Source organism: Amblyomma mixtum, chromosome 5, assembly GCF_055824585.1.
Source record: "Amblyomma mixtum isolate Tamu chromosome 5, ASM5582458v1, whole genome shotgun sequence".
Taxonomy (NCBI): Eukaryota; Metazoa; Arthropoda; class Arachnida; order Ixodida; family Ixodidae; genus Amblyomma; species Amblyomma mixtum.
Window position 1 is genome coordinate 86,282,795 of NC_143016.1, and position 26,108 is coordinate 86,308,902.

A 26,108-nucleotide genomic window follows, 5' to 3' on the forward strand; every position below is an offset into this window, starting at 1 on the left:
TTGGGAGTTCAGGGTGTCCATGCTAGGATTCTCTTGCTGATGGATCTCTGTCAGCCCAGTATACGTTGTAAAATAAGCCGCTAAAACCATACTTTATTATCTTATTTATTTATTTTCGATATCCTCCGGGTGAGAATGCATTACAGAGAGGAGTACAGTGAAGGAACAAAATGAGCGATAACAGTAGTGTAAAAGCACATTAATTGCTGCTGAGTATTAAGTTTTAGCTGTCATGTTAATATCACCAAAATACAGCTCTCTTGGGCATCAGTAGGAAAAAAATATCTGCCCAGTAATAAATTCAGTAAATACAAGATTACTTATGAGTGCACATATTTCGCTGTTCAAGACGCATAAATCTTTGATCCTAGTAATGCTTTTGTTCAAGATGGTGGCACTGTTTTGATGTGCTCGGTAAAAAGAAGCAAAGGAAGGGATTTGTTTTGTGTTGCAGGAATTGCTTCATTTTTGAAATGTGAATAATTTGTTGTTTCGTTGAGGTACTTTTTGTTGTGCCTAAGGCAAAAGGTCTAATTTTCCTTTCTGCCTTTATACAGAACAAATTTCTCGAGCCGTGTAATATACATCATTTAGTTCTGTGCAATATGTGAATATTTCCCTGTTCTGTTAATAGATGGATTATTGTGGTTTCACAAAAGATTTGTTTCATTCGCAGTGGTGTTTGCATGCAGAATTCAATTTTTCTTTAATTTTTCGACCTTGACAGGATCTTGTAACTAACCCCAACTATGGTGGAGTCTTGACCATTTCAGTTATTCATTGGTTTTGACAAATTTGTTCTCGAATACTATTTCTTTGGCACTGTTTGCATTTCACCTCCATCAAAATGCGGCCCCTGCGGTCGGGCTCGAACCCAGGTACTCGGCTCAGGAGACGAGTGCCTTATTAACCACTGAGCCACCGCAGGCGGTCTTTTTGGTTTCTTAATGAATACGTGCTATGTTCGAGGTATAATAAATGGACTGACAACTTTAAATTACTGAATTCAAATGCAAAAAACTGAAAATCTTGCACTCTTGTTATCAGACTGAGAAGCATCACTCACCTACGGCATCGAAATTTCAGTGAACAAAAAGTTGACAAGTGGGAGGCACTCATTCTAATTTCATTGTGTGTCATCAGAATCTCGAATAGTGTGCAGGTCAGGCAAATGTTCTTTCTAGATCAGTAGCCAGTGCTGCCATCTACTGAGAAAACCCAAAATTGAGCTTCAATTCAGTCTTGAAGCCTGTTCATTCATAACACCAATGGAAAATAAGTTACGATCAGTGACATTAGTCTTAAATAGTTTGAGCGCATTTCAGACTAGATCAGCCAGCCTTACCAAACTCTGCTGGGCAGTCCCATTATTTTGCCTTTTATAAATATTGTTCAAACAAGTGGCATTGGCTTTCAGTGTGTAGGGGTCACAGCCTGCTGCTGTGAATTTTCAAAACTTAGAAATTTAGTTGGTTACTAATTTAATTAAATCACCTTGGCAGTGGTGGCGTATTGAAACTGTCAGTGAAATTGGCGTATCAATTCATGTCACTGTGTTCCAGTCTGTAAAAGGTCAGCGCAGCAAGAGAAGAAAAAAAAAAATCCAAGAGCATGACAGAGCTGGTTTGTGCGTGCATATATATATATATATATATATTAGCCTGACCAGAGCAGTGGCGAATTGCAAACTGCATTGCATGCAATAGCACAGTGACAGTTTTTTAGGTGCAGAAGAGCTGTGAGCTTTCCGAGACTTTTGCCATGCTAACTGATGAAAGAACAGCTTTCAGTACGTATACTGAAACACAATCAAATGGTTCAGGGGAGGGGCCAAGCCCTGGAAATAAAGAGTACTTATTAAAGTTCCTCAAACTTTTCCTCATTTACGTTCAACCTTTTTCCTTCCTGGTTTATAGATAGTGCAATGTGCTCTCAAGAATCTTATTTTGGGCACCATTTTTGAGCTGGAAAAGTCGTGTTTGTTTTTAAAATTCGTATTGGTGTTCAGTGTGCAGTGGTCGCAGCCTAGCTGCTGTAGATATAAATGTTCAGTGGGCCTTCTGCAGGAATAAGCTGTACGTGTTTGCTTTGAAATGAGTGTACTGTATATCCTCACTGAGAGTCCAGAGTGAGCAGATCTGTATCTCTGATAATCATTGCCTTCATTTTGGCGCACGGACTACTCAGTGCTCACTTGGTGTGCTCAGCAGCTGACGGCGGCTGATGTACTCATATTCCTGCCTTACTGGCTTGTCTTTTCTTTTACAGTATAGTAATATTATTAAATAGTCTTGGTTGCAGTCAGCTTCATGTGATTATGCTCTAGTCTGTGCAGAGTTAAGGCTTACAGTGGGTAAATGCTGCTGTTGAATTCAGCTTTTCACATTATATGACCTTTGCAGGACGCTTTCTTGTTGTGCTAACCTTTTGGCGATATCTCATTGCAAAGCTCTCGTTTGCTTGGATGGCCAGCACTCATAATGAAGTTTCCAAAGCGCAACAAAGTGCAGTGCTGCCATTTGTGTCATTTGACCAAACCGATTTTGAAGCTGTTGTGAATCCAGTCCACCTACTGTGTTCTCTGCATGCTGTATGCATGAATCTGTTCTCTCAAAGGCACAGCACCTCAACGTCCCGTTGAGCAGTGCCACCCATCGGAAAAAGAATATTTTTCGAGCTGGTTTGTGTAAATTCTGTGTAATGGGTTGACGCTGCATTTTTGGACGCGTAAGACAGCAGTTTGCTCAGGTAGATTTTTTTTTTTGCTCAAAATTAGCTGCATGCTAAGATATTCAGATGCTTTCGAGCCAAAATCATCATATAAAAAAACCGGGAGGTACAGCTGGAAGTTTTGGTTCTCTGCCATTGAGCGAACGGAGTTACATACGTTTCTAAAAGCGTAACCGTGATGATAGATTCTCTTGCTTGTGTGTACATTCCAAGGACCCCAGTGTATTATAAACAATTGTCTTTCTACCCATAAGGGTTTTGCCATCATTCCAGTGAATGGCTGCCGACAGTAATCCACACCTATTTCAGTGCTGTGATTAATGTAACTTGTGCATGGTGTATGTTGTGTGAGTGGTCTGTTTTCCCAAACTGCTAGTAAAATTAGTTGTAATGTGTCGTGCTGCAACATTGTTTGAATTTTCCCTGACTGCACAAATTCCAATGTAGGCTACTGTTACACTTTTGACTTTGCGGTATGTTCGTGTGGGGAGTTTGGCATGAAAGTTGAGTAGTATAACTGCGCCTGACAGCTGTTAAGTGCAAAGTGCATTATCTGTGTGCAGCTGTTTATTACAAGCACACAGCTGGATGGCCAGGTGCAGGGGTAATTGACCCGTGCAGGCTTGGGCTGAATGACCTGAAACTTGCATGCTGCTCCTGCGGTGACATGCTGCACAGAGAACAAAGCTGCTGCTTTCAGAAACAGTCTTGAACCTTGTGGTGGTTATTCTGTATTGTCATAGAACTGTCCGCTTAAAGGTGCACTGAAGAGAAATCTGAACTTGTCTTTTTGCCGCGGGGACTCGATCTACACGTTCCTAGCATTCTTAGAAACTGCAACTTATTGCCCTGTGTGGCCAATTTCCCTAATTAAATCGAATTAACGTACGGCTCCCGCCCTTTTTTTTTTAATTCTGCCTCGTACGGTTGGCGGAGTCGACCAACGCGTGGAGTGCCTTTCACCCAGTCCCGTGGCGGCTTGCCGCTCTGCCATCGGCGGAGTAATACGTAGTAGTCCGTAGTAGCAAATAGTCCGCGCATATTTTTATTTCTGCGGGCTTATTTTGCGGCTATATTATCTGCGAATGAAACTATTTATTCATGGAAACCTAAAAAACAAAATAAAGCGAAAGCAAAGCCTCCACGGAGCTGGCTGAAAGGCACTTCACGCGTTGGTCGACTCTGCCCATCGTACGAGGCAGAATTAAAAAAAAAGGGCGGGAGCCGGACGTTAATTCGATTTAATTGGGGAAATCGGCCATACAGGGCAATAAGTTGCAGTTTCTAAGAATGCTAGGAACGTGTAGATCGAGTTCCCGCGGCAAAAAGACAAGTTCAGAATCCTCTTCAGTGCACCTTTAAATTTACCTGCACTTGATCTTGTTGACGATACGTTGATTGTAAAAGTTGCTCTTTCAGCACCAAGGGCACTGGTGCTGTGTAGTGTAACACCTTACGTGTGTTCTGAACACCTACAGTGCCCCAAGTTGTTCTGTACTATGACATCAGTGAGAGTGTGCAGTTTGAAAGCTGTAATAAATGAGATTTTAATTCGGCTGCCACTGGAGCCTTGACTCTTCTTTTGTCTGCAGACGTGGTGCTTCCTATGCATTTGGCAAATTTGTGTGCAGTTTCTGGTCCTGCACTGTTGTGAATGATGAGTTTCAACTTGCTGGAGCTCCAAGAATTTTGTAAAAGTACAGGAACCAACCAACCTCAGTGTCAAGCACTAACGTTACCAGGGTTTGTGCAGAATATGCGACCTAAACTTCAACGAGAATTCCAGGATTTCAAGGACACAAGAAAGTAATATCCAAGGAGGGTAAAACAAAATTTGTATCCGACCATATGGACTCAAAATCTTTGAGGGCTTGCCTCAGATTTTTATGGGCACCATCTCTACCTTTCTCACACCTGCTGTTCAATGCAAACAAGGACGTATTTCATTTTTAACCTTGCTATCATTATGGGCACTATCTGTGCACACTCCTGCAAAGACACATTTTCTGAAGTTTTGTCTTTTCACGCAAGTTTTCGACAGTATCTTTAATTTTCCTGTTGGCTTTCCACTTTTTTCTTCTTGGTTTCTCAAGAACAGACCTTACTCCTTGATTTGCAAGACACACTGAAGCCTCCAACTTCACAGATATTGGCATATTGCGGAGGCCACTATCACTTTTGAATGCATTGCAGTCGGTTTGCTGAGAAGCATATAACAGTCCTGCAACATGCTCCAAACGAATTTGGTTGCTCACTCTGAAGTTATTGTTTATTACACTGAGAACATCTTGGACCGTACTCAGGCAGGCATTCCCAACGGTTATTTTCCAGTGCGCATGAAACTTCCCGTCGTGCTGCTGCTACTACATGCATATGATCGGGCAATGTGCTTGAAGTGCTCGGAGCTTTTCAGGTGGCCCTTCTGGGCAGATTTACACACTGTAGCAGTATCAGTGTTCTTTGAGAAGAATATACACTTTCCTCAAAGCAGATGATTCAAGCAGGCAGGCTAGAACTTTTGCTGTTCACAAGGCATGTTATAATGCGCATTGAATGGTATAAAGCACAAGACAAAATGGAGGTGCGAAGCCTCTTTGCAGTGAAAAGCATCACTGGTCCGGACTGAATCACGACTTTGTGAGAGTTCAAGGTGCATGTCATGCAACCATCCAGCTAGAACGCATCTTTTTTTGATCAGTGTTCATTTCATAACAATGCTGTGCATAATTTAGCCACAAGACAGCCATTCTGTATCAACACTATGCTCTAAATTAATATACTCAGAAATTGAAACAATTGTAAACATTGAAGGAAATTGGAGGGGACACTGAAGCTCTACCTTAAGGGTATGATTCAATAGTTTTAATGGGTTGATGCACGTATATGCAGAATTGGCCGTATTCTCCTTAACACTTACTGATCCCTTGGAGTCCTCCTACCACTCCTGGAGCAGTGGTTAAGCGATGCGCCATTGCCCTGCGATGGAACGTAGTGCCACCGGTGGGGCTTGTGCGATCCAGATTGCTCTTCCCGAGAGACCTCATGCAACCAATCATTAATTTAACCGCCACCTGCCAAGCTGTGCAGTTTGGGCTGACACAAAGTTGCGTGACCGAGGTGGCCTACTTGCTTCCTAGGTTGCTTCTCTGGAGATTTGTCGTGGATTTTTTGCTCATGACAACGCCAGTGGCAGATTTTTTGTGACACTCCTTAATGGGAGCTATCGTGTTAAAATTGGGCAACGATTACACTTCTCAGTAAAGCGATTTTTGAGAGCAGCTGCCACAGTATTTGAACAGTACGCAACCCCATACGAAACACGCAGTGCCGAATGGAGGTGGCTCTGAGTTTCGGCTTGGGCAGTACACAACGGTCTGCCACTGCTGTACCTCCGGCAAACGGACGACGGTGCACCAACTCTGGTGCCAATCTTTTGGCTGCTGCTGTGCTCTCTTCCTCCACGTTCCTCTCCGCACCCTCTTCGCTATCGCTGTACTTTTACCCTTCGCGTTCATGCCTTTTATCCCCCACTGTGTTGCTCATTCGCTCTGCCGATTACGTCGAGGCTGACAGCGAGCTGTTCAACACATGAACAGGGTGTTAAGAGCTGCGCTCTAATGACAGAACCACAGAAAGCAATAGCGTTAAACAGTCTTTATTTGTGAACACATTCATTTACAATGAACACTCCACTACGCTCATAGCAGAACTAGGCTTCTCACAAATGTGGACAGCCAATAACAGGCATTACAGCCAGTGTGAACATGGTTGCACAAAAACCCTCGGAGGGGCATCCCATAGTAACATTACTATTCTTACACACTTTTCATACAATTCCTGGTCAATGGCCCAACCACAAACTTTAGCAGCAACAATGGAATGCAGTAGAGACAGTGATGGATGATGTGCGGCAGTGCAGCTTTCAACTTCAGATGGCTTTTCGCTGATAGTCTGGAGGCGCTATTGTGTAGTCGTTGAGACTGAACAGCTGGGAGTTCCTAGCCATGTACCTAGACAAAAGCAACCCAGGTTGTATCATTCTTTTGACCTTTTCAGTTTTCACACACACATCTGAATCGAACATCCGTCGCTTTCATAATGGGAAGCAAGAACTGCCTTTCAGGCACTCTCGGTAATATCCAGAGTACTCAAGTCAGAAGCACAGCTACAGAGCGGCCATTCATACTCTTGTAATACAGAACTCTCACTGCAGTTTGTCTAATATATATATATATAAAAAATGTGCAAAACAAAAGCTGCCACAGTAACTCTGCAATGAAAATGGCAGGGTTTCAGAAGAGCTGCATTATAAGGAGGGCCTCAGATCGGTACATTGTCACTGAAAAAACAGCAGCACATTCAGCGCAACTGATCACAGTTTTGCAATCTGTAGCCAGCAGTAACAACAAAAGAAAAGCAGTCAGCAAGACTATATGAGAAAAATACAACTTTCAAAAAGCTGCAACTTCCAGAGAGGAGCTGTATTTAAAGGCACTGAGGATAACTTCATATATTTTTGGTTCTTAGGAAAAATTCTTTGTCTTTTCGTGGCTCCTGTGATGTGTGTTCGGCAGCAAAAAGACTTATTTACTACTGAGGAAATTTGATTTAGAATGGAACAAATCTTTTCCCATCACCCGATGCAAACTCGTATTGTTAATGATCAAGAGGATTCTGCGGTTACCAGCTGAAACTGAGTGGCGGAGAGCTTAGCCCCAAAGATAAAAAAAAAAAAGCGTCACTGCAATTTGCTATGCTTGGTGACAGCTTTTCTTGGAAATGAAAGGATACAGAGGTCGAGCGCCCATAACTGTGTCATTCTGCCAAACAGTTCAGGCATATGATGGCACACCGGTCCACCTCTCTACTCTATCACCAGTGCAGCTGGCGCCATCTATGGAAGCTTCTTGTAGCAAGATACGCCTATCAAATTCTTTACAATCAAGAAAACTGCTAGTTCCGTGAGTTTAACACTGGCAGATATGTTAGGAATATGGATTAAACAATGAATACTGACAATATACTATGTTTTAGGAGAAAACTAATAACTGCATAGGAAGAGGGAGTATTTTGGCTTCGTAGCTTCATTGCCAGAAGTAGCTGTTGCGGAGTTAAGTGAAAACGGCTGCTGGTGACAATGTCTATATTTCATTTTTTGGCCTTTTTTAGCTTACACAAGCTCTATTTTTAGCGAAAATAGCCTCCCTGTTACTGCAATGTGGCTAATGCAACCATGGCACCAGTACCACAGCAAACCTTCTAAATTCAGGCTCTTTGCACCGTGGTGCGTACCAGAGGCTTTACGACATCAGTCACCTCTTGCTTCTTTGGAAATATTACATAGCTTCTCTACTTTTGCAAAGAGAAAAAAGCATACCACTCACTTCAAGAAGTCATGAATGTGAGTCAGCAGAAGCTGCGTGCTCTTTTCATCCAGTGGTGTGTATGCCAGCATGCTGCCAAGCCTGACTGCAAGATAACAAAAAAAAAATTCACTGTCATCTTGAATACCATCGCAAGGCAATGGAGCAGGATTCGCCATCACCGGCAAATCCTTTTTCCAGGTGCTAGCATGGCTGCCAGCATTCGCACTTCCCACTTCACCGTTCTCTCTCCCCCTCAGTGTGCCCCTCTACCAGTGCATGCAGTGCTAATGTCAACTTTCATGTTGCTTACTACCCAGCCAATAAAGGCATATCCATGGCAAGCAAATATGAGAGTTGCGCTTACCTTCCCTGCATGCGAAAATGGACACCCTCACTTGCGCTCTTTCTTTCGAAAAGTATGTTTATTAATTTAATGAAAGACAAGGGCACATGTCGTGCCAATGGTGTAATTGGCTGAGCGATCGCCTCTGAATTAATGACCATATTTTCACTCTTCAAATTTTTAGCAGTGGTAGCTTGCATTAGCATTGACCCCAGTCAATGCCTGCTGAAGCCGTCCAGGTGCCTTGAAATAAAAAAGCTGCTCCACAGTGCCAAATTCAAACCTGCGCCACCTTGTCACGTGCTTTTGAGACAAGCAGATAAACAATTAAGCCGCAGTGCATTCAGTACTGGCAAGGCAAAAACTCTGGAGGAAATAGTACTGGATTCAACTTCACCAGCATGCAAGGAAGAAAAAATGATGGTCGATTTGCGTAGTCAGGCTAAATGCAAATTAGGTGCACTAGCATTTTGGTTTTAACTTCTGTTCCAGTGTTCAGATTCAGTGTTCACAGATGGCAGTGTGACGATGGGTTAAGGGCCATATATGTGGAATTGGTCATTCTGTACATTCATAGGTACTCAGGAATCTTCCTACCATTCCTGGTGCAGTGTTGCAGCAGCCAAGCGATACACCACTGCCCGTCTATGGTAGGCACTGTAATGGATGGGACGTGGGTTGCAATCCAGGTTGCTCTTTGCGAGCAGTCTCTCACGATTAATTGAGCTGCCGCCTGACATGGTGGGCAGGTGAGCAGCCTGCCACAAAAACAGTTTTAATTGCAATTGTATTTTATGCAGTCTAAAAACTGATATGGCTGTTACTAATGGCCAGCTACAATTAACTTCAACCAGGTGCCTAACTATATTAGTCTGAAAGTTAACATGACTAACCCGTTTTCTGACATCTGCCATCATAAATATTAATATGCACAAAAGCCAGCTTTATACAGCAGACTTCTATTAAGATAAACACGGTTAAGCTGAATTTTCGGATTAGATGAACAATGTGAGGCCATCTGGTTGGTCCCCTCATTAAATTCAATGTAAAAAAAAAATGCTTAAGACGAAGTGCTTCGCGTGTGATTCGGTTAAGAACTTTCGTAGCAACCGCGAACTGGCGACTCCACGTAAGGGCACTCATGGGGCATTGGCGCGGCACTGTCGAACAAAGGAAAAATATATATAAAACACTGCCACGCAAGAAAGCGCACCCCGACAAGATAGCTTCCGCACAACTCTGCACCGCTGTGCAAAGAAGCGGTCTTGTGAGGGGTGCGCTACCTTGAAGGGAAAGCTTTCTTGGGATGTGAAAAAGGCAGGGCATCTTCGCTCCTGCTGGCGTGCAGCGCAGAGATGCCAGATCCCGGCATCATGAGCGCATCAAGAGCCATGCATTGCCACCAGCGGACTAAAAGGCATGCAGCGCACCCACGTTGTCCTAGGGCTTAAACAGCTGAAAGCCGAATTTTTAATTGACACTGCATCGAGTACGTGTTACCGTGGCACAGAGATGGCCGGGTATCAGTGCCATATGGGCACTGTCTGTGGAAGATGGAAAGGCACGTAGTGCACCTGCTTGTGGAACTGATTACAGCTACCGAGCTGGGCACCTTCAGAACACTCAAATGTCAAGTCAGGAACAAACAAACAAAAAAGTAGTTGCTGCAGAAATGAGAAAAAAAAAAAGACTGTGAAAAGAAAACTAAACCCATACTGTTTACAGGTAGGATAACGCAACTTTGTTTCATGCCCTGACTGTTCAGCTCACTTCATGCATAGCGCCATATATGTTCCATTTGTAATTGTCCCCATACTGCAAGGTCATTTTATTCACTGGTCTCATGTAACACGTATTTGGACACACACAGCATGCTCACATAAATTTTTGGGGCACTTCTGTAAAGACAAACTTTCCTAAGAAGAATTTCTTGTTCCCTTCAAGTTCATCTTAAAAGGGACTCTACTGCATTCTAAAAAGCCTGCCTTTCAGAATTAGTGGCAGCATTCACTGAAATACCCGTAATGTAACACATGTGCAGCAGCCAAGGAAAGTGAGTACAATGCTACAGGTGTGGATGTGTAGACATCCTGCTTGACCTTTCATTTTATGCAATTTTTCAGTACCCTCTGAATTCCCAACAGATGCTCTACTAGAACAACAAGTACAACAAGTCTTTCAATTCACTCCTAATTTTGCCAGCTGTTACTGTGACGGCTTTAAAAACACTTGAGTAAAACGTTATAGGAAGGAGGGACAAAAACGCTACAATTCTAGCCGGTGACTTACCAAACAGCCTCAGCAGGTGAATGGCACCGTATATCTGTGACATTGGAGTGTCTGGTCTCTCGGTCAAAACCTGTGCATAGGAAAGATACTAAATTAAGGCCTACCCCCACACAGAAATTTTCTGGCGAAAAACCTGGCGACGTCCACCTGGTGGCCGGCAGCTGTTCGCCACCACTCAAGCTGGGCTAGATACGTTCGCCGGGCGGTCTCGGCTGCTAGCCAGAGGCAGCTAGTGCGTGTTGTCAGCACGGACCAATCAGAGCGCGACCGAATCCGACTTCCACTCGCCACATTTGACTCTGCGAGCTGCACGCCTCACGTACAACGATAAACTATCACAACCGTCGAGATGTGACCAATATTTTTCTAAACACAAGAACGCTGCAGCAGCTCACACAGACACACGCCGCGGGTAGATCTGATCACAATTGCCACAGCACAAAGTGGGTAGCCCGGGCGATTTCTTCGCGTCCTCCAGCCTATGTTCCGATGAAAAAGGACAAAAATTGTCAAATCAACATTAAACCTAAATAATAATTTGTCCCCTTTGCTGCCATAGAATAAATAATGACACTTAACTGCAAATGCAAGACTTTTTTTTCTGCATTTTACCGAGGACAGAGTCCTCTGTCCCATTGTTTTCAACACTGGAATCGTGGTGGTGGTGGCCACCTGTTTTTCGCCGCATGTGACGCAGCACAGTGGCGGCATGCCGGCGTTCTGCCACACTGGTGCTGGCCGCACGAAGTTCATTGTGCAAGTTCGCTCCATGTGGGTCAGTTTTTAGACCATAGCAAAAATACTATGGCATCCAGTGTTGCTGTATGTATGAGCTTATAAAACACATTACACTCGTTCAACATTGCAACGCTCCAACACTGCATCTAACTAGCGAAACTTCTTGTCTCACAATGCAAAAACATGCTCTCATTCGTGCTCAGTGTCTAGTGTACAGTCATGCCTTGTTATTACAACCCTCATCAATATGGACTCAAACTATGCACAGTTTTGCTGGGGACCAAACTTTTTCAATTTATTTACCCCCCCCCCCATTAATATGGAAGCTCCTTGTCTGGACAATGAACAGGGCAAAAATCTGCTGAACACATTAGGGCCCATGTATTTTTGTCACATTAATATGGACAGCAATGAGAACAGCATCTCACCTACCCAACCAGATGTTTCCTTTACTACATTTTGGGTGCATGGCACCAGCCGAATACAGATAGAAAGGCGAAAGGCAAGGCCAAAGAGAAGGGCCTTTAGCCATAACACTGGTGTGTCGTCCGTTCTAGCCAAAGACAGTGCGAGAAAGCACAATATTCTTTCTTTTTTCTTGGTTTCGTGCTTCACAGTGCAAAGGTGCCTGGTTGATGCACCTTTCCATTCATTGTACTGCATGAATGGCTCCGAAGGAAGCTCCCTCTGTACCTTAATCTTTGTTGAAAGTCACGTTCAGGTGACATCAGCCGGATACCGAGGTGGATACAGGTCGTGGGATGTGAACAGTCATAGTGGAAGGGGATGTCATCACAATATGTCTCCTGCACCGCTAGGGGCTTCAAGCTGCTCTTCATGATTTAAGAGTATGGCAGCCAGGTTAATGCACCTGGAGCTCTCAATGCTGTCGAAATCCCTCTCCGCTGCACATAGTTCTGCACATAAGCAGACCTTAACTCTTTCGTTACCACACCACTGTGCTTCAATCATCGATGATCGAAAAATTCGAAGCGCTACGGCAGCGCGACCGCTACGGACTTGCTGAGTCATTCGATTTGTTGTTCACACATTGAACTTAAATTTCCTGTTTAGTTTATATCTTTGCCAAAAACCGGCAATTTTTGAGATGCGCTTGAAGTTGGGGGTGCGGTATCGGGCGCTCCGAACAAGCCGTCATCATCGGGAATGGCGCACGCTCGAAAAAACCCCCCTCCACTTAATTCTGCTGTGTTTGCACATATTGTTGACGTATCGATTAGCACGGACCCTGACGACGATGCTGTATCGTCAGGTATTGTTTCGATGCTCAAACTGCGCACCGAGAGCCCAGAACGCTCGCCTGTGTGTTTAGATTCCTGGTTCCGGTCTGTCTGTGCGAACCGAAGCTCCTCATTATAGCCATTACGGTGATGTGGCGCCATCTAACTTGTTCTTCGGAGACTACAGTTTCGGTTTCTGCGTAGATTGCTATTTTCCTATGACGCGCGAATCTTTTAAATGCCCTTGAAGCGGAGGGTACAGCGAGGACGCTCCGTGCATGGCGTTGGGCACGCGGACGGCGCGCGCTCAGAAAAACCTTGCTGCGCGCAATTCTACTGCGTCGACTGCAATTATTATCTATGCTAAGAGTAGCAGAGTGCCTGGTGACGATGTTGCATTGTCGGATTTTGGTTCAGATGCTGTAACTGCGCAAACCGATCCCGGAACATTGGCCTGATAGTTTCGCTTTCTTTTTCCCGTCCGCTTGTGCGGGCGCATCTGGTTTGTTGTTCAGACGGTTAGTTCCATCTTCGGCCTAGTTCGTTATTTCGTTCATGATTAAACTGCGCGAAGAAAACACGGACAGAGACAGAAAACACGTACACACACTGAGCGCATCTGTCTCTGTCCGTGTTTTCTTTGCGCAGTTTAATCATGAACGAAAAGTACTAACTTGCCCGCCAGAAAACTCTTTGTTATTTCCCGGCCAGTCGTGCATTTTTGAAGTGCCCTTGGAGCATAGGCTTATTGCGACATAACACGCAGTGAGGATGGCGTCGCGTCGAGGTCTGGCGCTTCGCGCGCTCGGAAGAGTCCCGCTGCACGTGATTCTTCAGCCTCTGCAGCTGATTTTCAAGATGTTCCAAGCAGCAGTGACTCAGACGAAGTTTTTGTAACGTCGGATTTCGATTCTGCAGCTACATCGCAGCTATACTTATCGCATACTATATATCGCTATATCGCACCTATACTTTGTTGTTTTATATTTTTTTTATATTTTTTTCGTAAATTAAATAAGTTTCGATCTGTATTTTTTAAACCACGCTTACCAAGCTTTTGTTTGGCACATAACATTACACTTCCAATTTTTTTTTTTGTTGGACTGTAAAACTCATATCAAGGGCACTCTCAAATGAGCCTTTTCAAGAGGCATAAAGAAAAAAAATTCTAGCTCGAAAACTATTCAAGTTATAATTTTAAAACTTTAATGCCATGTTTTAGAAAGGATTTGAATTGTTTTGTAATTTCTAGAATTTTTTTAGTACAAGTGTTTTGAAAGTTATTGTCATATAAACACAAAAATTTTGTTTTTTTTATTTTTGTTGTGTTTACTGATTTTTTTCACAGCATTTCAAGCAGAACATGTGCTCAAATAAATTTCATTATAAAGCACATTCTATCTCAATCATTGTTATGCATTTTATATACTTTTATCTATCACACTTTTTCTAAAAAAATTTTTTGTCTGGGACATAAAAAATGGTCCTTTTCCAGGGGTAACGAAAGAGTTAATCTTCAAGTGTTACTTACAAGTTTTTTTTTTTTGTTTTTGTTCGCAATTTGTTACTGTCGACTACTCACTTTTTTATGGACACTTTTTCTTGAGAATCATATCAACAAGGCATGATTGTACTATCATTCCCAAATGAATACCAGACTCTGGCTAAGAGACTTACATCAGCATACTGTGGCCGTTCAAATTTGTACAGCAGTTGGCTTCCCAGCATCACATTGAAGTATTCCTTGAGCCCATTGGCCACTTCATTCACAGCACTCTCCCTGTGCAAAAACGTAACATGAAACATTTACAGCTGCTCCTTTGCCATCAGCTGTGCTTTGTGCGCATAGCTCTAAGCAAGTTACAATGCACTGCTCACTTGTTTGGTGAAATGCCTTTCACTGAAGTCTTCTGCTTCACATAATCAGCCAAGATGTGGTCCACAGTGACATTGCAAGGAAGCTGAACAAGCTGCACACAAGACACTTTGATCAGGGTTTGTCTATTTCACCTCCTAAAATATAAAGAATGACTTTCCAAGAGAGTTTTCTAAAAAATGAAGGCCCATATATCATCCACACAAACACACCAACCCATCCCCATTCAATACAATGCAAAGTTGCAGCATCTAAGTAAATCACCTCTACCTTCTAATCCACAAGAATCATCATTCTATACTGCGGTAATGACAAAGGTCTGGAATATTACACTGTTCTTTTCATGTTGTAATTCTAGAAAGGTGGGTAACAGCATGGTTAAGGTGACCAGTACCCGGATTAGTATTGTATAGTATGTGGGGTTTGATGTACCGAAGCTGCACATGGGCTATGAAAAATACCATAGTGGAGGGATCAGAATTAATTTAGACCGCCTGAAGCCTTTTAAGGCACACTGCAATTGCAGAGCACGTGGCTGCTTACGTATTTCGCCGCAGCTCTGAGAAAACACTAGTCCCAGCTTGCTGTATTTTGTAGTCAACTCAGACATAGTGGCCTCAGACAATGCTTAACATCACACATACCGTATTTACTCGCATAATGATCGCACTCACGTAATGATCGCACCCCCAAATTTTGTTGGCAAAATTCAATTTTTTTTATTCCCCGCATAATGATCGCACCCCGAACTTGCCGCTGCAATTTTTCGATGATGTCGAGTCTAGCCGACGATGATCGTACTCGTCATCTGTCTGACAGATGGCACGTGCAGATGACCATCTTGCTCTCTCAGCATTACAGTGGCAGCCACCTGTTGGTTGACCTGCAGTCACACATACAGTCTAAATGCTGTAATGCTTAATCGCGGATACAAAACATAACTGCGGTTATCTCGAATCACGGTTCGGCGCTGTCGCAAGGCTCGCCACCGTTCTGGGTTGCGGTGCAACGAACGAAGTGACGCGGTGATCCGGCTAAACTTTTGTTCTCGTAAATAATAAGCCCTGGGATACGGGAATGTCAAAAATGAATCCTCCTTGAGGATCGCTGGCCTGTACCGAGTTTCTGGCAGGAGTAGTAACGGCTATACAAGCTAGTTTTACGTTCGCAGCCGCGTTGCAGCACGACTGACCCGATCTGCTTGCACGCCAGCTCCGCTGCTAAGACGTTGCTGAAATCGATCATATATATTTCTTTAATATGAACCAATTAGGTTGTCAGTAAAGCAGCGCCATAAGTAGAACATTTATTATGACGTTGGTCAATTCAAAAGCACTGTCCACTGTGGCTTCGATACGAAACAAGTTAGGCCTAGCGACGACTGTTGTCCGCCACGCTCGCGGTCGGCATCATTGCGGTAAGCGCACGGAATCCAGTGCTCAGAGCGTTGCGAACACGTCGCCTAAGTATGTCAATGATGCGGCAGGGACCGGACATTTTTCGGCGTAACGAAGGTAAAATGAGTAGCTTGAGCGCCGCGGGACGTTGCTGCTGTATGCTGTTGCTGTGCTGTCGGACGAGATCGAAGGCTGCATAAAAGCGCCGTCGGACGGCACTCTACACATCGTCTATTTTAAAGCGTTGCTCTTGGAACATGATTTAGTGCGAAGAAAGTATGTTCTTGAAGCCGGCCAGCTCGTGCGCTTTTCGCACTCTACCTTCTAGGTTAACGACGTAAGCCGAGGCCGCCGAGCTCGGTTTGCGATAACTGCGTTTAGCGGCGTAACCGCGGGTAGCACGCCCGTATGACAAGGGTTGTCTGCCTGCAACTTGTTTGCGTTTTCGGTGCTCAAAAATTTTTCGTAAAAAATTTACCCCGCGTAAAGATTGCACCCTGAAATATGCGTCAATTTAAAAAAAAAAAAAAGATGGTTGGTTGGTTGGTTTATGGGGTTTAACGTCCCAAAGCGACTAAGGCTATGAGAGACGCCGTAGTGGAGGGCTCCGGAAATTTCGACCACCTGGGCGATCATTATGCGAGTAAATATGGTACGTGCACAAAGCTGATGCCCAGCTCTAGCAGACCACATCAACAAGAAACTGCGCTCATGTTTTAAAGTCAAACATAGAACTATGCTGAAAACAAAGACCTTTTTAAGATGCATCAGGTAGTTATCAGAAACAATGACTTTTGTAGAAAGACTAGTTTTTCAAACAGCACAGTGAGAGGGCCAAGCCTACCTTTTTCTGTCGCGTTATTAGGTCCCAGTCATCAACGAGCCAAGGCTTGAGCTCGTCTGGTATTCGCACTTTGATCTCGACACGAGACAGAAATGCCTCCTCCTTTAAAAAAAAAGAAAAAGACAGCCTTTTGAGAATAACCAAGAACAACTTTGGCATCGAGATTTAGTGAGAACAGCGCTGCAACAGTCAGAACTTGCAGCGCTATGCCTGATCTCCATTTGATATCAACATGTCTCCTGCGCAAACCTAAGTCCTAGAAACGAGCAACTCAAACAAACCCACCGACTCAACATGAGGATCTAGACGGCTTCGTTTTTTGCGATGACTTTCTCCACCTGATTCCGTGGCCTGACTAGTCGATGGCTGTTGGGAGGCAGCTGCAGATCCAGCTCCACTGCCTGCAGTTGCACAGACAATATGACAATATTCGTTAATAACGCTTCACAATAATTGCAATGCAGAGATATTTCACTGCAACATGCTACGAGAACAATGGTGGATAACAACAATGAATCTGTGAATGGTAGAGTGACAAGTGAGCTATGAGGGACACAGTAGTGGAGGGCTTCACGTTAATCTAGATCGCCCAACGTCTTTTAACGTGTGTCGACACTGCATAGCACACAGGCACACCAACTGGCTCACTAGCCGACCGCCCTAAGCACTGAGTGGCTTCAAAGAAACAGAAGAGCTGGTGCTAACTGGCCTCCGCACTTGGTCAAAGTCTATTCAAGGCTTCACGCTGCACATTGTTTCAATCACTCAACAACTGCAAGTGCAAAACATACAAATGGCCAAGAACAAAACAAAAAAAGAGCTCACTGATCAGTATGTATCTGACTGGTTTGATTCCTCTGACAATGCCAGTGAAAGCAAGCGCGTGCACAGAGAGAACTTGACAGCACAGGTGCTGTCTGCATGCAAAAATGTGCTCAAGGGCCTAGTCTGAAATAGGAAACTCGCATCAAACTAGCAGCGTTAACTGTAGCACGGTACTGAATACTGAGCAACAACTATTTCACGTTTGTATTCAGTAAACTACAAATAACAAAAGTGTGAACTAGAAGAGGAATGTGAAAGCAATACCAGTGAACTAATAGCCTTTAGATGTACTGTCAGCGTCAGATAAAACGCAAAAAAGACAAGTGGATTAGGAACAGCTAAAGGAGAAGATCTGAGCAGAGAAAGACAGAATACTAGTGTATTCTTGAGTTTCTCTTTGATGGCATGGTGATCGCTACATTGAAGTGTGAATGGACCCGGTCCAGTCAATATTTCCTCTCCAGCTGCTAACATTTGTGTTGTCTTGCGCCACATTTCATTTGATGCTGTTAGTACAACCAGTTGCACTGTACTGAATCATATACAGTTGCTGCATTTGTATATTATTTAGCTAAATTTTTTGTTTCTCAACAACTACAGCATGCCTGGCAATGTGAAAAAACACCAATGAACAAGCAGTTTTTGAACGTGAACTTTAAAACACTGGTATCCAGGTAGAATCTCATGTTGTGTAAATTTCTGCTTGTTGTTGTGTGTTGTGTTTTATGGCACATAGGCGACTAAGGACATCATGCGCCAAGCACAAGGTATGTATGAAAAAATTCCTGCACTGATTTGTATAGAGATGCGAGAAATCATCGGTGGTGTAGAGGACCTAAGACGTTTACTAATAAAAGCTTAAAAGAGGGTTGGGTAACCTCAGCAGATATCCTTGGCTGCGCAAGGATGTCGAGGCACCCAACTACTTAAATAAAGAGCTCAGCCTTCTTCTCAAGCATGAGAAAGCGGCTGAGGTCAACCAGAATATGAGCAAAGCGCTGGTCAGAATTTAGAGATTCTCAAGAAATCCTGCTTCTCTTAAAAAGCTAAAAACGCAAGACATGTCAACGATTGCATTATCCCCTAAAAGCAGTGTTGGATGAAATGGAATATGTTCATTATAAAATTGAATGAAATACTTTCTTCTTAGTTTTTCAAGTTTCACACAAAAGAATAAGATGTGATTAATCGTTAATTCATCTCCACATTCTTTGCAAACAGGTTTGTTTTGTTTTGTTAGTAAGAAATTATGTGTGAGGTGCGTGTGCCCTATACGAAGACGACAGACAACCACTTCTTTAAAACGTTCCTGGTGGGTGCAGGACTTCCACTCACCTAAAATTGGCTTTACTAAGCGTAGTTTGTTATTTACCTCATTATTCCAAGATGACTGCCATTTTTCTCTTAATTTACGCTGTGTTAAGTTCACGCAATCCTTAAAGGGTATATTTACTTTCTGCACTAGTGGAACAAATGTATAATGCCTAGATAACATATGAGATTCATTGTCTGCACTGGTTAATCTTGCAGTCTACTACCACACACAGTGTTCAGCTTTTTGCAATCCTTAACCAAAATACAAAATCCATGATGTAGGCCGGCAAATACTCATTACATCAGTCCTCACCAAAGGCCCATTCCCGTCACTGAAGGCAGAACAACAAGTGATACAAAAACAAAAAATGACCAAATTTAAAATAAAAGCACGCATATGCACACATGCACACACACCTTTTTGTTTCTGGGGCTTTTCTTGGGATGGAGTTGATGAACGCTCTTTGTCTGCCTCTTTCTTTGGCTTAGTGGTTCTGTTCTTTTTTCCTTTCCTGAAAGTACCAGCACACCAATTCAGTGCCCACGAATTTCCTGCTGCTTTTTGACCGTGTATAACAAGGTGCTCACACACTAATCAGGCACTTTAATAGAATATAAGGCCGATAGGCCTATCTGTCTACCGATATACTGGCTACCGATATAATATGACTGGCTACCGATATAATATTAAAAACATCACTATGAAAAGACAAAACTTTTGCGTATTTGATTTACAAAATTTCACATACAAAAAAAAAGAGAAAACAAAAACAATAGTAGAGCAATGTGAATTTTAGCTACGAAAAAGTGGGGTCAAAAGTAAATGGAACATGGTTCTTACACCAAAGTGCAATGACACAAGACGGTGTGGAATATATCATCAAAGCATTTACATGCCCATTTGTGTACCAAGGCAGTACGCACCCAGATTTCCAATATCCCGGACAATTAATAAATCAGATCACAAACTCATGGCCCATTTACTTCTGATCAGAAAAGTACCACTAAACAGAACAGACAAGCCATATTACTCAGGAGACTACTTCTGGCCAATTTCAGCATACAGATTACACAGCATGCCAAAAATCAGGACACAGCTGCTGGTGCATATACGCCCAGCCACAGTGACCCACTTCTGTGGCAAGCACAACCTGTGTGGCATTGCTAATGGCCCCCACAGATTACATTACGAAAGTAGACACTGATTTTGCGTGTCAGTCTTCATAAAGTAAAAGTTTACCGGCTGCAATGTAGCAACACTGGTACATCAGGAAATGCTCTAGCTAGTGAGCTGAGAGTCCAAGCAACAGCTTTCATAGTAAATTGATAATGGGAACCCACTAGGGTAAGTTACATCTGCCAGCTCTTTTACACACAGCTTCGGACTAAACCGTGGGTCGCTTTTAAAAAAAAAAAAAGCTATAAGTTTGCTGCTTTTCATGCTGGTATTAGCTTCCATGGCTCTCACAGCTGAGCATCAGTCAATACTATTATCTTTATCAACAGAAAGAGGAAGCCTTATCTGCCACTGGACTGCTAGACAGGCTTCAGTAGATTGCGTACTTAAATATGAAAGTGAGGCAGGCTGAAGGGGAAGAGTAAAGGCAAAGCAGCCACCCAGCCTGCAGTACACACAGCTCAAGAGTTAAAAAATGGAACGACATAAGGAAACAAGAACACCAGCCACAAAACAACCCTGCCAAATGACAATGGGAAAATGACCCCGATTAACCGCAGCTGTGATTATAAAGATACTACGTTTTCCAATAGTTGTTCGAGCTGCCAGACTTGGCATTTCTTTTTTGGGGAAGGCAGGTACAGATACTTCCAGGGAAAGTGCAAGTACCTTGCACACATTGCTCCATGAACTAGGCAAAAAAACTAATGGCAATTTTTAATGAGATTTTAAGGCGTTTTAAAAGCATGGATTTAACCAGCCGTGCGAGCAGAGGCATGTGCCAGCCACTGAACTTCCCCCAATGATGGGAAGCAATGAGAAAAAAGAAAAAATGCACATTTTATTCGATCTGACTGCCTGCCAGTAAGACACCAATGCAAGCTCCATGTATCCTATGAGCTACGTAGCAGTAGCGTCTCCAGAAGTGCCAACAAGAAAATGGCATAAATGCATGAAGGTCAGTCGAGAGCAGCAAAAATCAAGCAAGTTGATTGCAAGACCAGTGCAAGCAGTGCACGTGGCAAAAGCGATGCCACTGACATTCAGCCACTCGTATGTCACTAAAATAAAAGGTGCAATAAGGATCGGACAAGCCTCCAGCACAAAGAGAGCACTGCGTATGTGCCCTTCTTGTCACATTCTTGTTGCACTACCCATTTTCCTATGCACTGCATACAAACTAGCTCAATGGCACAACCTTCAGTATATTTTACTATGCAGCATTTTTTTTTCATTAGGGAAACCAGTCATTGACGAAGCTTTTTTTTTCATTAACAAAAAGAAACAAAAATTAAAAACTCGGGAGTTGAACGCCCCAAAGCGACACATGGACTTGAGAGACGCAGTAGTGGAGGGCTCTAGATTAATTTCGACCGCCTGGGGATCTTTAAAGCGCATCGACGTCGAATACTACAGGGGCTCTTTTGCATTTTACCTCTTTCGAAATAAGAACACCACAGTCGGGATCAACTTGGTTCCTCCAGTTCAGTATAGCCGAGCGCCCTAGCCACTGAGCCACCATCCCAATGCAATCAGAGCTACGCAGGTTGGCAACAAGCCGAGGAGAGGGGTTGAGAGCCCTTTCAAAATTTAGAAGTGTACCAAGCAACAAGCAGTGATGGCAGCAATGCAACAAGCAGTAATAGTAATGCAAAAGCAGTGCCAGGTGGCTACACCCCTCCCTCAGTTCTTGTTAAAGCTATTGTTACAAGTGCTTACTGTAATGGTGCAGTAGGAAGAACCCAAAACTAGCAATGGCGCCCCAGCAGTGAACTAATGCAACATGAAGCGGGCATGCAGGCACGACATAGAGTGATGGGGAGGAGGGCAGTACTTACAAAGCAGACTGCGTTTGAGAGGCTGAAGACCTGAACCACCCGAGAAACAAAAACACACACACACAGGCACCGAGGGTGAGAGCGCATCCAAAAAGCAGGCCACAAAACAATCCACAAAGAACAGTGCAGCTGAATGAGAACAGTGCATTGAAGCTCAGCTGGCTGGTCATGCGAGAAATGCCTGGAACCAATTTCCGAGGTTACCGGGAGTCTAGACCGACGGCACTTCATTTCCAACGCCAGCTCTCACCCCCTGTGAAACTCAAACTGCAGCAGAAGCCTGCAAAAACTACAACACCTGACAGATTTGCCTACCGGTCAGGCAGTCACAAGCCTAGCCTAACATGACATGTTTACGCAAAAAGCGTACTGGCGCTAAAAAAAACGGAGACAACACACACAACAACACACGCGTCTTGTGTGTTGTCTTCATTTTTTAGCGCCAGTACGCTTTTTGCGTAAACATGTCAAGCTACAACCAACTAGCTCAAATCAAAGTATTGCTAGCCTAACAATATGTTTCACAAGTGCAGGAACATTTTGCTGCACAACTCAGTTGAGATTAATATACAAGCAATGGCAAAAAAAAAAACTAGCGCCAACCCAGCCCTCAACGAGCTCCCACAACTACTGTACAGGCATGTTTCGTGTACGTGCACTTTACACAATCACAATCCATGTTGGCAAGCTGCTGCATTGGACGTACCCACGCAAGAACAAAATTTGAAGCTTTGAATTTGAAAGTTTGCATCAGCCACTGTCGTCATTAAGCTGCAGTGTTGAACACCTTTGACGACTTGCCACAAAGCGTGACTGGGGAAAAAAAAAATGAATGTGAACATAGCAAAGTGCCCCTTCAAGCAGTTGGTAGATTTTGGCCGATGCTATGGCCAAACAGCTGCCATCTAAGGATTAAAGCATTCTAATGTCCTCTATTGGAAAACATAACAGCATGAAGGGGCAAGCATGTTGTAAATGAGCAATTTGGTTATCTAGAAAGCAACAGCACAATGGCATGTACTGTCGGAAGCAAGAGTGGCATATACCATGTGAGCTTCGATTAGACTGCGCTGCAACACCAAGTTTTTGCAATTTTGACATTGCAGGAGCACAGTGAATCGGAAATAGGGAACTGGCATACATGCTGATGAAAACGAATTCCCCTTTAACTGTCTTGATACCAGGCGGAGCCATGACGTGGTGGTACAATGCAGTTTTTGTTAAAAAGCTCGCATGGTATAAACAATCTGTGCTCCTAACAGTACCACTACTGAAACCCATGAGCCGGTGGATGAGGCCAGGATAGGGCGATGGTGCGGCATGCAGTTTGGCATGCAGTTTGTCCAGCCCCAGGTTACGTTCAGCTCAACTAGGTTCTGCTTAGCAGGCCGCCACCACAGTCTCAACAAAATAATGATAGCGCCTGTATGTCTGTGGCCCTTTCTACACCAGCACCATCACTAACAGAAAGACCGATGAGGTGGTTTTACTAGATCTACATCAAGCAGTTTGAAGCTCGATCACAAAAGCAGCTCTACCATTCACCTCAGTTCGCCACCATTTCCCCGCTAAAAGCGCACTTCACAACCACTGCTCATCTAGCTTTTTGATGCGTGCAGCCACGTTGTTTCTGAACGGTTTAGTCTTTGAGCAGTGTTTTTTGAGCTTGTTTAACACAAAACCAGTAAGCTTCACATTATGTGCTTCATTTCTAGACCCTCAAATCCCTACAATGCAACAGATGACTACTCAGGGCACTGGACAACATGAACACAACAATCTCAAAGGGCGTGCAGCAACAGGTGCATATCACAAAAGCTCCACTAGCAAGCAAAAGCAAGTACATGATTTCCAGATTAGAGCTTGCACCTGATGTGTAGTCGGCAGGGCTCAATTCTCACTGAAAAATAATTTTTTTATTACACTGTTCGTACACAGTAAATAGTCAGCAAGGACCAAGTAAGGGCGCCAAAATGTCAATGTTTCTCTTTGTCTTATTTGGCAGGTGTAAGTCTTCTTTTTTGTAGTGCTACAAAACACCAGAAGTCTCAGATCTGTCATACTCAGCATTATCCAAACTATGTGGAGAAAAAAAAGGTCGGTCATTTCTATATATGTTCTTCACTGATTTTTTTTTTTTTCAAGAGCAGTCATCCATAGCACTGACCTCATAACTTTCCTACATACACGTTGTAACGAACAGCAGCACACTGCGTTGGCTGTTAGTGATACCAGCAAGGTTGCATGCATGACTTCCAAAGCCAAGCAGCGACGATCAAGCAAACACTATTTTTAATATGGCTCGTAGGGAGAAGACAGAAGACGTGAGATATTGTTCAAATGGAGATCACTGCTAGTAACAGTAACCACACATGGAATCAGTTCAAGTGAAGTGCCTTATATATTTACTTGACATGCGGGATGTTTTGCTCATCGTTTATAGACCTCTGGTTTCCTTCTACTACCATGCATCGCGGGATTTAATTTTTGTCAGCGAGGTGATGCCTCTGGCCATAATTCCATAATTTTGCGTCCTCTTGTTGAATAACGTAATCTGGAAGTCAGCAACTCCACAATGGCAAGAATCGTAAACACAATGCAAACAGGTCATATACTTCCGCTGTGTTTACGATTCTTGCCATTGGTTGTTTATGGTCAATAAATAACGCTGTATTAGCGGTAACTGTAAAAGACAAGGGATGTTACAATAAGTAACTTAGAAAACTAATGCGCTGTATAGTGTAAACTTGTAGATAGTCCGTACAGTGTAAAATTTTAACATTCAAACATGCATAGTGCAAGGACTGTGTACCGGAAATTACGGTAAATGGTACAGGTGCGCGCGTGAGCAGCTTTCCGCGCAACACACGCACAGCGTTCGTCAGAGACGCCCGCGTTTCTTGCCCTCTACTTTCCGAGCTTCCTAGCGATTATTTTTTTTTTTCTCAGTGCTTCCCTTCTTTTCTTGGCATTTCTGGTGTGATGCAATTGGAAGGAAGCCGAAGCTCCACAAAACAAGATGCACACACAGCACTATATATTCCCACACAGACACACAAAACAAAACAAAGAAAAAACTCACAGATGCGCTTTTTCAAGCTCCTTTTGCTTTTGGAGGTTAACATCGTTGAACTTAAGTACCCTGCTCTCGGGAACCCACTCGTCCCAACTGCACCGGGAACCAAAAAAAAAAGAAAAAGGATTAATACCGACGAGAACGCAACCTGCCGTTCCACGCATTAAAATGGAGTCGCGCAGACGCCAAGGAGTTTCGAGAAGATTCCTTACTTCTTATTCCATCCACTGTAATGTATAAAGTATTTGGTTTGCTTGTCTTTGACCTGGGCCTTGATGCACTGGAACAACAGGTAAGCGAACAGACATGACCACCGCACACAAATACGCAGGTCGAACGCAACGCGTCAGATGTCAAAACTGTTTACCTTGGCTTCGTAGAGCAGAGGCCCGTGAAAACACAGAACTTTTTCACCTGCAGAACCAACAGACCAATTATTAAACTCAGTTGAGAATTCCAAGGACGAAATCATGCTGAATATGGCTTTTGGAGGGAATGGGACGCCCCGGACGCATGAAGTATGCAGCAGAAACTGCTAGCGTCTGTGAAAACGCTGCCGCACTGGACCGCTTGCAGCTTCCGCCGCCACATCAGGGACGCATTATTTGACACCCAAAGTCATCCTCAAATAACCACGATAGCTTCTAATTATCTGACCAGACCGAAGCCGATTCACAAGGAAACACAGCGATAAATCATAAAAATAATTCATCTCACCGTCTTGAAACCGAGCTTTCGGCGCCATGCTCACCGACGAAGTAAAGACCTACTGGAACTCCGGATATCGGTGGAAGTTTGAAGCGCCTGAAGCTTACTCTATGGCTTGGCCTGAAAAGTCCAGCCCAGAATTAAGCAGCCTGCTAGCGACGACTAGCGACAAACCACCCTGAAGCGCATTGAGGAAAAGGCAAGAAACTTCACTTTCTTCTTCGACGATCCTTTAACCGACGTTATCAGTTCTAAATAAATTCATTCGGTACCCAAAGCACATTGCAGATGTCTTAGAGGAAACAGTGAATATAAGGCAATTTCTCAGATCTAAAATTAGTTAAAC

At 43.6% G+C, this 26,108-nt stretch overlaps 1 protein-coding gene across 4 annotated transcripts; it reads right to left on the reverse strand.

Annotated features, from left to right (window-relative positions):
* Nucleotides 1–6,369: 6,369 nt before the first annotated feature.
* Nucleotides 6,370–25,878, reverse strand: MRG15 (mortality factor 4-like). 4 transcript variants are annotated; one of them, XM_089545391.1, is made up of 14 exons: nucleotides 25,772–25,877; nucleotides 25,422–25,468; nucleotides 25,267–25,334; nucleotides 25,061–25,147; nucleotides 21,979–22,008; nucleotides 19,381–19,475; nucleotides 17,110–17,225; nucleotides 16,825–16,926; nucleotides 14,586–14,677; nucleotides 14,385–14,487; nucleotides 10,729–10,798; nucleotides 9,037–9,096; nucleotides 8,115–8,199; nucleotides 6,370–6,740 (listed from the first exon to the last, which is right to left on the reverse strand). In XM_089545391.1, the coding sequence occupies exons 1-14, from the start codon at nucleotides 25,797–25,799 to the stop codon at nucleotides 6,659–6,661; spliced, it is 1,065 nt and encodes a 354-aa protein (XP_089401517.1). In that variant the 5' UTR covers nucleotides 25,800–25,877; the 3' UTR covers nucleotides 6,370–6,658. The 4 variants fall into 4 exon arrangements, with proteins under 4 accessions (XP_089401517.1, XP_089401518.1, XP_089401519.1 ...); XM_089545392.1 differs by lacking the exon at nucleotides 21,979–22,008 and having other exon boundaries at nucleotides 25,772–25,878; XM_089545393.1 differs by lacking the exon at nucleotides 9,037–9,096.
* Between the last annotated feature and the right edge of the window lie 230 nt (nucleotides 25,879–26,108).